This window comes from Cornus florida, unplaced genomic scaffold (assembly GCF_030987335.1).
Source record: "Cornus florida cultivar Cherokee Brave unplaced genomic scaffold, ASM3098733v1 CherokeeBrave_3.0.0_Hap2_Chr05, whole genome shotgun sequence".
Taxonomy (NCBI): domain Eukaryota; kingdom Viridiplantae; phylum Streptophyta; class Magnoliopsida; order Cornales; family Cornaceae; genus Cornus; species Cornus florida.
Genome location: NW_026775575.1, coordinates 99,910,061 through 99,925,647, shown reverse-complemented (window position 1 = coordinate 99,925,647; position 15,587 = coordinate 99,910,061). Strand labels below are relative to the sequence as shown.

The window sequence follows — 15,587 nt, the reverse complement described above, 5'->3', positions numbered from 1 at the left end:
ACTCCAGCCAATTTTTCTGACTTGTAGTGACATAGTGCCTCAGATATTCTTCCAATAACTGGTTCATCCTTTCAGTCTGTCCGTCAGTCTGAGGATGGTTTGCTGTGGAGAACTTCAGTTCAGAACCCATCAAGCCAAATAGCACTGTCCAGAACCTTCCCGTAAATCTGGTGTCACGATCACTAACAATATCTTCGGGCAAGCCAAAATATTTCACCACAAACTTATGAAATAGACCAGCAGCAACTTCCGCTGGGCATGCATGTGGTGCAGCAATAAAAATTGCATACTTAGATAATCTATCTACAACCACAAAAATAGATCTCATACCTTCCACCTTAGGAAAACCAGAAATGAAGTCCATTGAAACTGACTGCCATGGACGCTCTGGTATAGGCAAGGGTTGCAGTAGCCCTGCCTCCTTCTTCCTCTCATGCTTGTCTTTCTGACAGACCAAGCAAGTCTTGACATATAACTCTATGTCATCCTCCATCTTGGGCCAGTAATATGATCTGGATATCAACGCCAGCATTCTATCCACCCCTGGATGTCCAGCCCACTAAGGATCATGCATTTCCCGCATTAGTTCCCGTCTCAAACCTCCAACAGGAACATATAATCTACCTCCTCTGGCGTAGAGTAGATTATTCAATCCAATACTTTCTGACTTCACCATCAGCAACCTGTTGCTTAAGTTTCTGATAGGCATTGTCGGACTGAGATTGCTCTTTGATTCTGTCAAAGAAATCAGTTTACACCGTTATCAACGACGCCACATACTCCTGCACTTCTTTCTAACTCAAGGCATCAGTAACCTGATTCTGCTTTCCAGGTCTGTGAACCTACACAAAATTGAACTCCCCAAGAAACTCTTGCCAACGAGCTTGCTTTGGAGTAAGCTTTTTCTGTGTCTTGAAGTAGGTATTGGCCACATTATCAGTCACCACTGTAAACTTGGTACCCAACAGATAGTGCTTCCATGCGTCAAGACAATGTATCACTGCAGTCATCTCCTTCTCGTGAGTTGTATACCTCTGTTCAGCATCCTTAAGCTTCCTGCTTTCAAAGGCACATGGGTGTCCTTCTTGGACTAGGACCCCACCAATTGCTCTATCAGAGGCATCAGTATGCACTTCAAATGGCAAACCAAAGTCAGGCAGTCTCAAGACCGATTCTGTAGACACTGCCTGCTTAAGCATCTCAAAAGCATTCTGGCACTCCTCAGACCAAACCCACTGTTTGTCCTTCTTCAGCAAGTCCGTTAAAGGATTAACCTTCTTGGAATACCCCTTTATAAACTTTCTGTAGTAGTTTGCCAACCCTAGAAAAGATCTCAACTCTGTCACTTTGGTAGGTGCGGACCAATCAAGGATGGCTTTCACCTTTCTCTCATCCATTCTGACATAGCCCTTACTGATCCAATGCCCCAAAAACATCACTTCTTGGCGACAAAACTCACACTTCTCCTTTTTGACAAATAACTGAAACTCCTTCAGTTTTGAGAAAACCAATCTCAAGTGCTTTAAGTGATCTTTCAATGACTCACTATAGACTACAATGTCATCCAAATAAACAACAACAAAGCGATCGATGTAGTCATAAAACACATTATTCATCCAACAGGAAGGTTGCTGGGGCATTAGTTAGCCCAAACGGCATTACAAGAAATTCATAAGACCCATAACGAGTTACACATGCAGTTTTGGGTTCATCTCCTTCTGCTATACGCACCTGCCAGTAACCTGCACCTAAATCCAGCTTAGTAAAGTAGGATGCCCTTGACAACCTGTCAAATAAATCAGCGGCATTGGGCACTGGATACTTGTTCTTCACAATCACCTTATTCAGAGCCCTATAGTCCACACACATTCGCATTGAGCCATCCTGCTTCTTCTGGAACAACACTGGCGCGCCATATGGTGCCTTGGATGGTTGAATATAGCCAGACTCCAGCAACTCATCCAACTGTCTACGCAGTTCAGCCAGTTCTGAAGGCGCCATCCGATATGGGGCCTGAGCAGGAGCCCTTACACCCGGCTCCAACTCTATCTTGTGATCAACAGCACGTCGAGGGGGCAATTGCTTGGGTAGTTCTAGTGGCATCACTTCTGCAAATTCCTCTAGAATTTCAGCAACAGAATTCGGAACTTCAACAAGCTGGTCCGGTTTGATCTCTATCATAGCTGCAAGAAAGGTAGAGTCTCCCCTCTTTAAACCTGTTTTCACTTGTAATGCAGAGATTATTTCGATGCAGCCATATTTACGATCTTCCTTCTTTTGGTGCCCATAAAGTGCCACTGATGGAATAAAACATGGACAACTCCTGTCCCAAATAAAAACTCCTCCCAAATATGGCACAACTACTACTCTGGCTTTCGTAAGGAACTCAATTCCAAGAATTAGATCAAAATCATCTAAGGGTACAGCCATAAGACTAACTACGGCCTCCCAACAACCAACTTTCATAGAAGTGGTGGCCATGCCTAAGACAGGCTTGGCTTCAGAATTCATAGCTTTCATCTTATTAGCATATGGAATTAACTTTAAATTAAAGTTACTTACTTCCCTCTGCGCAATGAAGTTATGAGTGGCCCCCGTGTCCACCATTGCCAAAACTTCCTTGCCGTTCAGCGTCACCTGAATGAACATGAGCCCTTTCAACTCCATGGATTGTTCTTTAGTAAGAGCATTCAGCATTTGCAGAGGATTAACTCGGGTTGGACCAGATTCCGAGTCTGAGTCTCCTTTTGAATCAGCGACAATAGCACTCAGCTTCTCCCTCTTGGGGCAGTCCCTAACACGATGGGGACCATTGCAGATGAAACAACCGTAGTTGGGCTTAGTCCCACTACTACTCCCTTTGTTATTGTAATCTGCCTTGGCCTTGACAAAGCCACCGCCTTTATCCTTCTTTTGATTCTTGTCCTTCTTCTTGTCCTTGAACCTAAAGGACTGGCCTTTGTCTTTCTTCCCCTCCTTGGACTTCTTCTTGTCTTGTGTAGTAGACCCAGTCATCTTGAAATCTACAAGACAATCTGCCGCTGTCATGGCAGTAGGAAGGTCCCTCACACCTTGCCTACGGAGTTCTGCCTGAGCCCATGGTTGCAATCCGGACATGAAATTGAACAGCTTGTCCTCCTCTGACATATTTCGAATGTCCACCATCAAGGAACTAAAGTCCTTCACATGGTCACGAACGGTACCTGTGTGCTTCAATTTCTTCAGAGATTTCCTTGCAATCCATGCAGTGTTCTGAGGCAAGAACTGGTCCTTCAATTCTTTCTTAAGGGTCTCCCAAACTTCAATCCGAGGCCTACCCGCAGAAGCATCGTCCTCTGTCTGTGTGCGCCACCATAGTTTTGCATCACCAGACAAATACATGCTTGTAATGGTCATCTTCTCGCCATCAGGGATTCGAGCAGCCTTAAAGTACTGCTCCATGTCCCATAGGAAATTCTCCAACTCTTTGGCATTTCGGGTACCACTGAAAGACTTGGGATCCGGCACCTTGATCTTCTACGAAAGAGGATCACCACCGCCTCTGGAACTCCCATGAATGGCCCTCTTCACCAAGGACACTTCATCTTCAAGGTCTTTCAGGTTCTTCTTGAAGACATCAGTCAATGACTCAACATCTTCAGAGATACGGGTCAATTGCTCTTTGGTGGCCTGCATGAAGTCACCAAACCCATCAGGATCAGTCTTCAAGATCTCCACTTCAGAAGCCAAGTTTTCAATTCGAACAACAAGGCTCTCTGCACTATCTTATACCTCTGTTTCTATAGGAAAACCCACAAACTCTTCCAAACGGGAAACTCTCTCAGGAGTATTACCTCCAGCCATTGTAGAACGGGGCTCTGATACCAATTGTTACAGGGCTAAATTACACCACGAATTTTTGCCTCTGTAATGGCACTTGGGGCCACCAAGTCTCAGCCAACACAACAACATAATACACACAGCAAAGAAATGTAAAGAAGGCACACACAGTTTACAGGGACAAGCCCCAACCTTTGCTCATATTAAACATATTACAAAGGAACATGAGTTCGTACAAGGAACAACCAAGGCTCACACCCTCCTCTCTGTTCCCTCTACAAAGCCCACTTTAGCATTATATAAGCCACTCTCAAAACCGCCCATAACTGCCCACTAAGATGATGGATGACACCCCCATCCACCTAGGGTCGTGCTGGCACCCTCCAAATGTGCCAGCACTATAATGCAGTTGACAAGCCCAACTATTAGACTTGTTGGCATGTTCTGCTCATGCCACATAACTACAAGAAGTTACATTCTGCATAGTGGAAGAAACCACCATTAACCGCCTGTGTGTTGGTCCTCTCAGAATTGTGCCACATGCTTGGGAGGTTACTCAGCACTCTCCTACTTCCCATAATGAGTGGGAAGTGCTAGTAACTTCCCCCAACCGACCGAGCCCACTAAGCCACCACCTCTTGTAACCGCAAGCCATGACTTTGTGTTGTCTATGCTCTAGCCACATCTGAGTCAACCTTGTGAACCTAGCCCAAGTCCACCAATCTGCACGCACATATATATGTCTCTGAGTGCATGGCGTGCCAAACCATGCACGCCCGTGCGCACGCTCGGGTGCACACCAAAGTGCACGCCGGCGCACACACAAGTGCCCTTCTTCGCGCGCCATGTTTGAACCCTCATGCGCCCGTGGCTGTACGCCCGCCTGGACGCCCGTGCGCACGCCGAGCTAGACGCTCGCGCATACTAGGTTGGACGCCTGCCTGCGCGCCCACCTGCATGCCCACATGCGCGCCGCTGCACACCAGGGCGCGTGTCGTTGCCCACTTGTTTGCCCTTCAATATCTTGGATGCTCCCCACTTGTGCAACCATCTTGGAGTGGTGCAACACGTGCCCACGCACGTTGGCTAAGCCCTCTAAGCAAGCCATGCCATAGCCCAACCGATGTGCTCAACAGACCCCCCTAGTATAGTCTTAAGGAAATCAAGCACTCTGACAGGAGTAAACACCCATGCTTGAGGAGTCATAATGGCCTTTCAGGCCTTTCCCGACATCCAAATTAAGTGTTGTCTACGCCAACCAGCTTCTATGGACTCAAGGTACCTCCCATAAAGATCCCGAGTCAAAACTCCAAGTTTCACTTTTTGCAATATTTACGAAAGTGCCACTGGGCACCCCCAGTGCACGCCGAGCATCCTTTTAAGCATCTTGTGTGCACGCTGAGCATCTTGTGCACGCTGACAACCCACTGAGCATCCTCATGGCTGTCTAACCAAAGCCAAAGTATTCCCAAGACATGGCATGGCCTTGAAATGCCCATGTCTTCCCTTGGACAACCGTCAAGGGGCTAACAGTAGCACATTAGCACACACACTCTCTATTTGAAACCGTTATGCATACTTTCCTCTTTTTCTAACTGTGTAAGCATCAAAGTTTTCTCCAATAAATCAGCTAGAAACAGAGAACGCATCGATCACATTTCAAAACAAACACACATCATAAATGAGTTCCATACGTTTCTTTAAACACTTCAGTTCTTCAAACCAGTACCAATCTAGACCGATTGTTCAAGTTGGAGAGAGTAGGATCATCTTGGGTCCGTATCTGGACATGACCTCTGGGATCGCTGTGAATGCGTTGGGACATGGTGATCCTGACTGGTTAAAAGCTGTTGTTGAACAGGCCAACCTGCTCACACATATCAGCAACTTATACTATTCGATCCCTCAGGTTAATGCCTTTTCTAAATAGTAGTAGGAAGTACTATGTCAAGGTTGTTCTGTTTTATTTATTTATTTATTTATTATTTTTTAAACTACTCTTGTGAATAAGTTTCTCTTTCGGTGCACAATAGAGTCCAATACCATTCAGAATGTCATATTTACAACGACATTGTAAGTATCATTCACACAATAATATCAAATCAATAATGTAATAATATTAAATTGAGAATACAATAACAATTGTTGCATTTTAATATACTGCATTAGTGTCACATCTTTGTTGAGTTGTCGAGGTAGTTGTTGAATTGTTAATTTAAAGTGCATAGGATGGTAGGACTGCAAAGTGTATAGGAAAGCATCAGGCCTTGGGAAAAAAATCCTCTCCATTTGCTTCTCACTGGAATCGGTCCAGTCTTGGCCTCACGGCTGATGTGGCAAAGCTGGTAAAATATGATTTCACTGTAGTTTTGCTTCTGTACGTCCTTTCTGCTTTTCTGCTTATACCCTTTCTGTACGCCCTTTCTGCTACCAGTATTTCATTTTCAAGTTAAAATTCCCCCCAAAACCAAAATTTAGGTTGCCCCAAAATTGATTTGATATATATATACAGATATATGCCTATAAACCAAAAACTCTTTTCTCAAATTGGTCTACATAATCGCCGCCCGACGCCGGGTGTAAAAAACCCCTCAGCCGCCGTCGCCTCGGCCTTATCATCATTGTCATGGTGGTGGTGCTTAAACCCATTATCATGGTGGTGGTGGTGACGACGCATACCGCCATGGAACATCATCAAATCAGAGTCACTGTTCTCATCTTCTCGCCTCTCTGTTCTTTCTTCCCCGCCCCAACACCAACAGACACACACATATATACACACACACACACACACACACACATATATATATATATACAGATACATATATACACACACATATATATACAGGTGGCGATGGTGAGAAATTAGTTGGGAAGTTGAGAGCGACAAATAAAGAAGCCAATCTTCATCATTTTCAATCTTTGGTGCATCAACTCAGTTTGATTGGACCAGATTGTTGTTGCAATCAGACGAACTGGGTCTGTGAGATTGGAACCACTTCTTGCCGTTGATCTGGGTTTTGGAATATTGTTATGGATCTATGATTGATGTGGGTATGGTAGGATTGATAGAGCATATTAGGATAGTCGTTGATTTAGTAGTGGTTGTTGGCGGCTTGGGGTTGGTATTGGTACTCTTTTTGTTATTTTCTATTCTTTTTCTTTGTTTTCCCAGCAAACAAACAGAGGTAAAGAAAGAGAAGAACACAAGTAAGAAACTGAAAATTGGCGATCTGAAATTGAACAAGAAATACTCATTCAAACCCTAATTACAGTAGTTCAAATATTGAAATCGATATATATAGATACCTAACTAGAATTAATTAAAAATAAGAAATTAAGGACATAATTATGCTTCTCCACTTTTCCGGCCCCTTTTCCCATCTCAGGATATATCTATGTGGAGACAAATTTTTTGAATTTAATCTTTTAAGTTATATAATTGAAGTTAATCAACCGTGGACAACAATTATACAGACCAGAGGCTTAGAGTTTTTCATTTGTAGATTTGGGATAAATCTTCTGCTTCTCTGTTTCACTGTTCAATTGTAACATTATCCAAGTATAGCAGGTTATCTGGGTTCTATTGAACTGTAATTTATATATATATATATATATATATATATAGGATGAACTTCTTCATTACGACTTAATTTAGAAAATAGTGATTTCTTATGCCTCTTGAACATTAGAGAAGATAGATGGATGCATACAGGGAGATAAGAGCATAGATGAGAGAGAGAATGCAATGTTCTCCCAAATATTAACTAGTAGTATTTATCAACATAGAAGCAATTTAAGGCCCAATTCTTTTCGTATAACCTTTAAACTTTCTGTAAAAGTGAAAATAACTCCTCAAAAAAAATTTAGTAATTGACATAAGTTATCAAAAATTAAGATCTGATGGCCCTGTTTTGGAAGAACTTTTTCCGGTGAAGAAAAGTTCATCTTCTGATGATGAAGAACAATCTCAAAAACCCATAAACAATAGTATCAATCAGGACTCAGACAAAAAAAAAAAAAAAAAAAAAAAAAAAAGGAGAAATTGACAACAAAATCGGACTGGCTTAGATCTGAAGCTATATTGGGCGAAATATTGATAGAAACTTGTATCCTTATCCGTTGAGTTCGAGCACGAACAAAAAGCTAAACAACCGGGAAATAAGGGAATCGTCAATACATAATTAGATATAGAGAGAGAAACACACACACACACATATATATATATATCTATAAAAATATAGAGAAAGAAAAGAGGAAGATAGAGAGGGGGGGAAAAGAACGCCGCTAAACCGACAAGCTGTTTGTTCTCTCGTTCGTCCTCGGCGAGGTGGGGAGAGGTGGTGCTGGTGGGTGGGTTGAATATTAGAGGATGTGATTCCTCCCTAGCCATTAAACTACAGGAGTTGGAAGGAAGAGGAACAGTGGAACTTCAAACGATGCGATGAAGATAAAGAGCAGAGGAGAAAAATTAGGTCTCTGTAATTTTGGGTACTTTTTAACAAAAAAAAAATATGTATATATATATATTTTAAATGTAATTGTAAATTATGTATTTTGATTTCGTATAATGTATAAGTGTACGATGTATTAGTATAAATGTATGGAATATTTGTACATGTGGTAAATAAAAATAGTACATTAGTAACTTTTTTGTGTAAAGGCTGACTGGGTGGTGGCTAAGTGCTGACTCGACCTTGGATCTGCACTGGATCTGCTCCAGTGAGAGGTGCACTGGAGCATATTCGGATCCTAGGCCTGTAACTGGAAATTTGAAATAAGAACAGTTCGGTATACTTTTCGTAGTATTTGGATTGAGTTTATTTTTGTTACCATCACTTTTCATAAGCATTTTATATTGTATGCCTAGATGGAACACATAATTCAGTGGTTACTCAACAATGATGGATAAAAATGAGTATATTTGTTGAATGTATGTCAAGGTTTAAACTTATGAGTCTTTGAGATTGTTGCCGGTTTGACAACAGCAATGGGGGGAGATTAATGCTGATTCTTGTTAGAAAATTCTAATCAAGTTCATTAATCAACTCGAATATCAAATTTTATAGCTGCTTGTGTGATAGTAGTACTTTTTGTAGTATTTAGGTTCAGTTGGCTTGAGAGGAATGGAAGGATAGAACGGAAAGGAAATGGGAGGCTTTGTCTTGTGTTTATTATAAAATTATGGAAGGAAATTGGAGACGCTGTCTTGTGTGTGATAAAATTATCGAATACTGATTCTACCTTTAATTTATGAACAACAAAAACAAGTATAATGGTATGGTGGTAAAGTCGGTAAAAAAAATATCCTTTCATTTTTTCCTCCCCAAATATGGTTTGGTGCTAACACAGTTTTTCTTCTTTTTTTCCCACTTTAATCAACCAAACACGATTGGAGGTTAGCATCATCTTTTTCTTCGGTTTTTTTTTTTTTTTTTTTTTTTCATATCTAATGCTGTCCTCCTGCTACACCAAACAGCATTAAAAAAAAATGGATTGTTTGAGGTTTATTTACTTTAACGGTCTAACCTCATGCATTGTTCATCAAAATTAAATGCCTAGTTTAAAAATGTTATTTTAGAGTGTTTTGTGAACAATGTTTTTCTTACCGTACGAAAGCAGCCAAAAGCGTTACTTTTTTGTTTCCAGTTTTGGTCTCTTTTTAAGAAGCGCTATGGTACTATTCAAATCACAACAACTGCTACCGAACACGCTTCGTGCTTTTGTTTCACTACAGTACACTGCAAAAACAAAAATTACGAAGCAAAAATGGTTGCCAAATGGACCCTAAGTTCCCATACGGGCACACGTTAGTGTGTAAATTTCTTGTGGATATTAAAAATATGTATATACTTGGGTAAATTGAGGTGCCGTCTGGGGAGGTTCCTGAGGCCTTCAAAAGTCCTTTTCTAAACAATTGGGACATTCGGTCACATGTAAGTCCTTTAGGAAGCCCATTTCAGAGAAGCCACATAATCTTGCTTTTTAGAAGTAATTTTTTTTTTTTTTATAGATAAATTTGTTATTTTACTAATTTGTCCACGTTCTATTTTTAAAGTGACAATATTATCCTATATTCTCTCTTGGTCATTCGTTCCTCCACCAATGCAATCGCCAACTTCCACCACCACCACCACTTTCCCTGTCATCTTCCGCCATTACCAGATTTTAGGCCAACGGTTACCGACTCAAAACGAGTCGTTTCAACTTATCTTAATCATAATTATAGATAAGTTTGCCCATAGGGACGGACCTAGTAGCAAGTGAGGGGGGTGGGCAACCCTGAATTTTTAATTTTTTACTAATATACCATGCTATTTTTTTTTTTTCTTTTTTTCAATATATACCCCTAAAATATTGCTAATGCCCTCCTTGAAATTATTATAAAATTTCAGCCTTGCCCCCCTTACCTCAAGTTCTAGGTCCGCCCTTGCAGTTGCCCACTTTCGGGTTGGATGGTGAGTTCTTCAGTTATGATTTCGCCACCGCCGCTGCTGCCACCACCACCTTCCACCGCCGCCTTTTACCACTATTGTCGCTACTGCAGCCACCACCTCCCACCACTGCCGCTATCTTCCATTGCCACCTTCTGCTACCGCCTCCTTCTGCTACCGCCCCCTTCCACTCCACCACCGCCCCCTTCCACCACCACTTTCATCACTGTCACCACAACCACCACCACTATCGCCTTCCGTCACCGCATTCCCATTGCTGCCACAACCACCTTCCACCGCCACTGTTGCCGCCACCCTTCGTCACTACCAGCCATCACACTTTCTATTGGAGGCTTATAATAATTGTCAAGATAAGAGACAATATTGTCAAGGAAATATAATTAAAAAGTGAAAGCACATTTAAGAAATACACCCGCCAAACGACTTTTTCCTCATGAATTCCTTTTACCAAAATTCCTTTTATGAAGCCCTTATCAATGAAGGACTCTTGATATTAGGAAACTCCCCCAAACGTGGTCTGAATTTTTCTTTTCTTTTGTTGAGGGAGTTTTCTGTTAAATAAAATAATTAAATCATAATTTTTTTCCCACCATCAGTTTAGGAATTACTTTTGCAATCAATTGAAAGAGCTGGCAAAATGGCACTTATCTCATTTAGAAGTTCTTTTCCCCACTAAATAAGTTCATTATCAATCATATAACTACAAGCCTTAACTTCTTCTGGATACAAGGCTTGGAATATGTTCTCTTAATCTCAATATATAGATATACCGTCAGAAACAATTGCTGACAATATATTAAGTTGAACTATTTCCATCAAGAACTGGCAAACATTCAAATAGAATCTCAGCAGCACAGTCCAATTCTTGCTCTCTAACGATCAATGGAGGCACAAGCCTTATCACATTTCCTTTTCCGGCAGTTAGTATTAGAAGGCCAGAATTACGACAAGCATCAACAAGTGGCGAGGCTGGCACATCCAACTCAATCCCTATGATAAGCCCAAGTCCGCGCACTTCTTTCACATGTGAATTTCCTCCCAACTTCTGCACTAGAAGTTCTTTAAAGTACTCCCCTTTCTTAGAAACACTGGCCAAGAAATTGGGTTACGAGATTTTATCTAAAACAGCAAGGGCAGCATTACAAATGAGGGGACCGCCAGCAAAAGTGCTCCCGTGGTCACCTGAATTTATGGCAGCAGCAACTCTTTTGGTCACCAGCACAGCTCCAATGGGCAGACCTCCGGCAAGAGGCTTAGCTAGTGTCATTATGTCTGGATATACATCATAGGCTTCATGAGCCCAGAGGTAGCCAGATCGACCTAAACCACACTGAACCTATGAAACCGGAAAGGAGATGAAACAAGGTTATTAGAAAGGCCAAACATAAGAACGACATGACTAGGAAAAAAAACAAAAACATAATATGAACTTGAGATGCATTATAAAATTTTCAGTGTCCAATGTCTCCATGTTTTATTGCTTGCTCACATTTTGCCAAAATCAACTTGAAAAAGTACCTTAGCATCTAAACTGCTTCTAAAGCAACATCATATACATAGTACAAATGTATATAAACCAAATCAAATCAAATCAGATGAGTAAATACATATGAAATCATTTAAAATACCACGACTTAAAGAGGAACAAATGTGCATAACCATAATCCAGAATGTTTCAATCCAAATTCATCTGTAAATGCTTAAATAAGAGCCTTTTAAACGACATTTAATTGAATACACGGCACCACCAGATAATTGCATTCCTAGGCATGCTGGAAGCACTTAACACGAGGACTAGGTAACTGAACAATTACATCAAAACATCTCAGGCAGGTGAACACTAATTATATTTTCACCCTTTTTCATTCTCATGGGTCAAAATACAATAAGATCAATTCATTATTTCTTTTCCACAGGGCAGGCTGTGGAGTCCAAGATACTAATTTTTAAATATGTTAAAATCATCCTACAGCCCTCCATAATGTTTAATTTAATAATATTTCACTTATAAAAAAAAATTTTAAAAAAAAAAAAGATTTTAAATAATATTTCCCAATATAAGATAACAGGGTTTTAAAAAGTAACAATGAAATAAAACCTGTTTGAGCACAATCTAATATCTAAGTAGTACCATTTTGACATATTCAAAATCTTTAAACCACAAACCTCATCAAAGACCAGAAGTGCTCCAACATCATCCCAAGCATTACGCAAAAATTGCAAGAATTCCTTTCTTGCACTGTATATCTCCCCTTCAACCTGGATGGGTTCCACAAAAACTGCTGCAGTTTTGCCCCGCTGAATTAGTTCTTTCGATTGTTGTATATTTCCATACTCTACAAAAGACACTCCAGGCATTAGAGGTTCAAAAGGTGATCGATAATGCACCTTGCTTGTCAAAGCAAGAGCACCCATGGTCCTCCCATGGAAGCAATTGCTAAAAGAAATGAACTCCGTTGCGGGCTCTTTAGCCCCAGGATGCATGCACCTTTGGAACTTCCTTGCAAATTTGATAGCAGCTTCATTTGCTTCGGTTCCAGAGTTTGAGAAAAAGACTCGATCAGCAAAAGAACAATCCAGTAGACGTTTAGCAAGTTCCACCTGCATACGACCATCAAAAGCTAAGAGACTCTCTTAATGATATTGAATTGATGTTTTCATTTTACTGATTTGTTCTTAAAAAGAAATACTAATTGTTTTATTCAAGTTAGGAAAAGGGATTATGGAACACAAAGAACCTAAAAAGGGTATCATTAAAGTAATTTGATTCACTGATATTCCTAGAATATTATGTGCTACACGCATATCCTCATACATTTCTCTTAAATTAGTAATAATTTGGCAATCTCAGTCCGACCAATACAAGTGTAACCTATTTAAATTAAACTTTATAAACTAAAGTACTGTGGCTTACATAAATTGGGTAGCTTTGCCACTTGGATTTGAGCAGTTGGTATGAAATAATGCTATCCCCCTTCTCTTTTCCTGTTCATTGACCCGTCAAAGCTAAGGTTAAGCTAATCGCAGTTTGGAGGGTTCCACTTCCACCTAATTTGTTCCATCATTTCCCTTCCTGAGAATCATTACTAATACAAATACTGTAATCTGATTATTCTACTTGATCCTTCAATTATGTCAGCAAGGTGGATTCTTTCTTTAACAAAATGCCATTCTTCCATGGGCTTCCATAATTGGAAAAGAATGTAAGAAACCGTCAATAATTCCATTCTCACCATGCCAGGAAAAGTTTTTTTTTTTATAATCTTAAAGACTCTTTTTGGTATAGCAGGAGGACAGTATGAAAAATAAATAAATAAATAAAAAGAAGATGATGATGATAATGTTAACCTCCAATCGTGTTTGGTTGATTAACGAGGGAAAAAAGAGGAAAAACAGTGTTAGCACCAAACCATATTTGGGGAGGAAAAAATGAAAGGATATTTTTTTACTGACTTTACCACTATACCATTATACTTGTTTTTGTTGTTCATAAATTAAAGGTGGAATCAGTATTACAAAAGTTTCATTAAACCTAATATCTTTCTTTCTATTTCTGGAGGGGTTAGTGAAACCCTCCTTTTCCCTCCATCTTATTCAATAATTTTTTCACACACACAAGACAAGGTCTCCCATTTCCTTCCATAATTTTATAATAAACACAAGACAAAGTCTCCCATTTCCTTTCCGTTCTATCCTTCCATTCCTCTCAAACCAACTTAACCTAAATACTACAAAAAGTACTACTATCACACAAGCAGATATAAAATTTGATATTCGAGTTGATTAATGAACTTGATTAGAATTTTCTAACAAGAATCAGCATTAATCTCCCCCCATTGCTGTTGTCAAACTGACCACAATCTTACATACTCAAAAGTTTAAACCTTGACATACATTCAACAAATATACTCATTTTTATCCATCATTGTTGAGTAACCACTGAATTATGTGTTCCATCCAGGCATACAAATTAAAATGCTTATGAAAAGTGATGGTAACAAAAATAAACTCAATCCAAATACTAAGAAAAGTATACCGAACTGTTCTTATTTCAAATTTCCAGTTACAGGGCCTGATGCTTTCCTGTACACTTTGCAGTCCTACCATCCTATGCACTTTAAATTAACAATTCAACAACTACCTCGACAACTCAACAAAGATGTGACACTAATGCAATATATTAAAATGCAACAATTGTTATTGTATTTTCGATTTAATATTATTATATTATTGATTTGATATTATTGTGTGAATGATACTTACAATGTCGTTGTAAATATGACATTCTGAATGGTATTGGACTCGATTGTGCACCGAAAGAGAAACTCATTCACAAGAGTAGTTTAAAAAATAATAAATAAATAAAACAGAACAACCTTGACATAGTATTTCCTACTACTATCTAGAAAAGGCACTAACCTGAGGGATCGAATAGTATAAGTTGCTGATATGTGTGAGCAGGTTGGCCTGTTCAACAACAGCTTTCAACCAGTCAGGATCACCATGTCCCAACGCATTCACAGCGATCCCAGAGCTCATGTCCAGATACTCTCGCCCCTCAACATCGTACAATTTATACCCACTGCCACTCGACAGCATAACCGGCGCTCTCGCGTACGTCCCAACAAGAACCCTACCTTCCGTCTTCATAACATCCTTACTGCTTCTCTCTCCGAACCCTAATTTCTCGGAATCCGGTGCCTGCAAGTCGACGCTAAGACACGCAGGGGTAACTCTCCGACCATGGATTCGGACCCAAGATGATCCTACTCTCTCCAACTTGAACAATCGGTCGAGATTGGTACTGGTTTGAAGAACTGAAGTGTTTAAAGAAACGTGAATGGAACTCATTTATGATGTGCGTTTGTTTTGAAATGTGATCGATGTGTTCTCTGTTTCTTGCTGATTTATTGGAGAAAACTTTGATGCTTACACAGTTGGAAGAAGAAGAAAGTATGCATAACGGTTTCAAATAGAGAGAGAGTGTGCTAATGTGCTACGATACTGGGATGATGTGACATTTTGCCCACCTTTTCTCCTTGCCAGGTCACACACTCAATCTCTTTTTATTTAATTATGTAATCTATTACTTCACAATTCACAATTCACAATTCACAATAATATTTTTTATAATATTCCTAATTAACCCTTATCATGAATTTCTAAAAATAATTAAAAGTTACATGTGGACCCGTTATGAAAAGCTAGCAACATGATTTACCTGCGTTATAGAATATTGTAAACAAAGTACGGAGTAACAGACAGTTTTAAGCCATGTGCTAAGCCGAATGCAAATAAACATATGTGATAAAC

At 39.9% G+C, this 15,587-nt stretch overlaps 2 protein-coding genes across 2 annotated transcripts; both read right to left on the bottom strand.

Moving 5' to 3' along the window:
• Nucleotides 1-1,608: 1,608 nt before the first annotated feature.
• LOC132309845 (uncharacterized) lies at nt 1,609-3,441 on the bottom strand. Its single transcript, XM_059808110.1, has one exon. It carries the CDS (start codon nt 3,439-3,441, stop codon nt 1,609-1,611), a length of 1,833 nt encoding a protein of 610 aa, XP_059664093.1.
• A 7,463-nt stretch (nt 3,442-10,904) lies between these two features.
• On the bottom strand, nt 10,905-15,187 carry LOC132310407 (acetylornithine aminotransferase, mitochondrial-like). The gene is made up of 3 exons (XM_059808581.1): nt 14,694-15,187; nt 12,441-12,875; nt 10,905-11,610 (listed from the first exon to the last, which is right to left on the bottom strand). The coding sequence occupies exons 1-3, from the start codon at nt 15,123-15,125 to the stop codon at nt 11,380-11,382; spliced, it is 1,098 nt and encodes a 365-aa protein (XP_059664564.1). The 5' UTR covers nt 15,126-15,187; the 3' UTR covers nt 10,905-11,379.
• Between the last annotated feature and the right edge of the window lie 400 nt (nt 15,188-15,587).

Excerpts from the sequence above, each read along its gene's own strand:
- LOC132309845 (XM_059808110.1), bottom strand. The coding sequence starts at position 3,441 with ATGGAGCAGTACTTTAAGGCTGCTCGAATCCCTGATGGCGAGAAGATG.
- LOC132310407 (XM_059808581.1), bottom strand. The coding sequence starts at position 15,125 with ATGAGTTCCATTCACGTTTCTTTAAACACTTCAGTTCTTCAAACCAGT. Across the intron at positions 12,876-14,693 it reads TATACTATTCGATCCCTCAG|GTGGAACTTGCTAAACGTCT; the intron begins GTTAGTGCCTTT and ends GGTCGTATGCAG. Across the intron at positions 11,611-12,440 it reads CACTTCTGGTCTTTGATGAG|GTTCAGTGTGGTTTAGGTCG; the intron begins GTTTGTGGTTTA and ends CCGGTTTCATAG.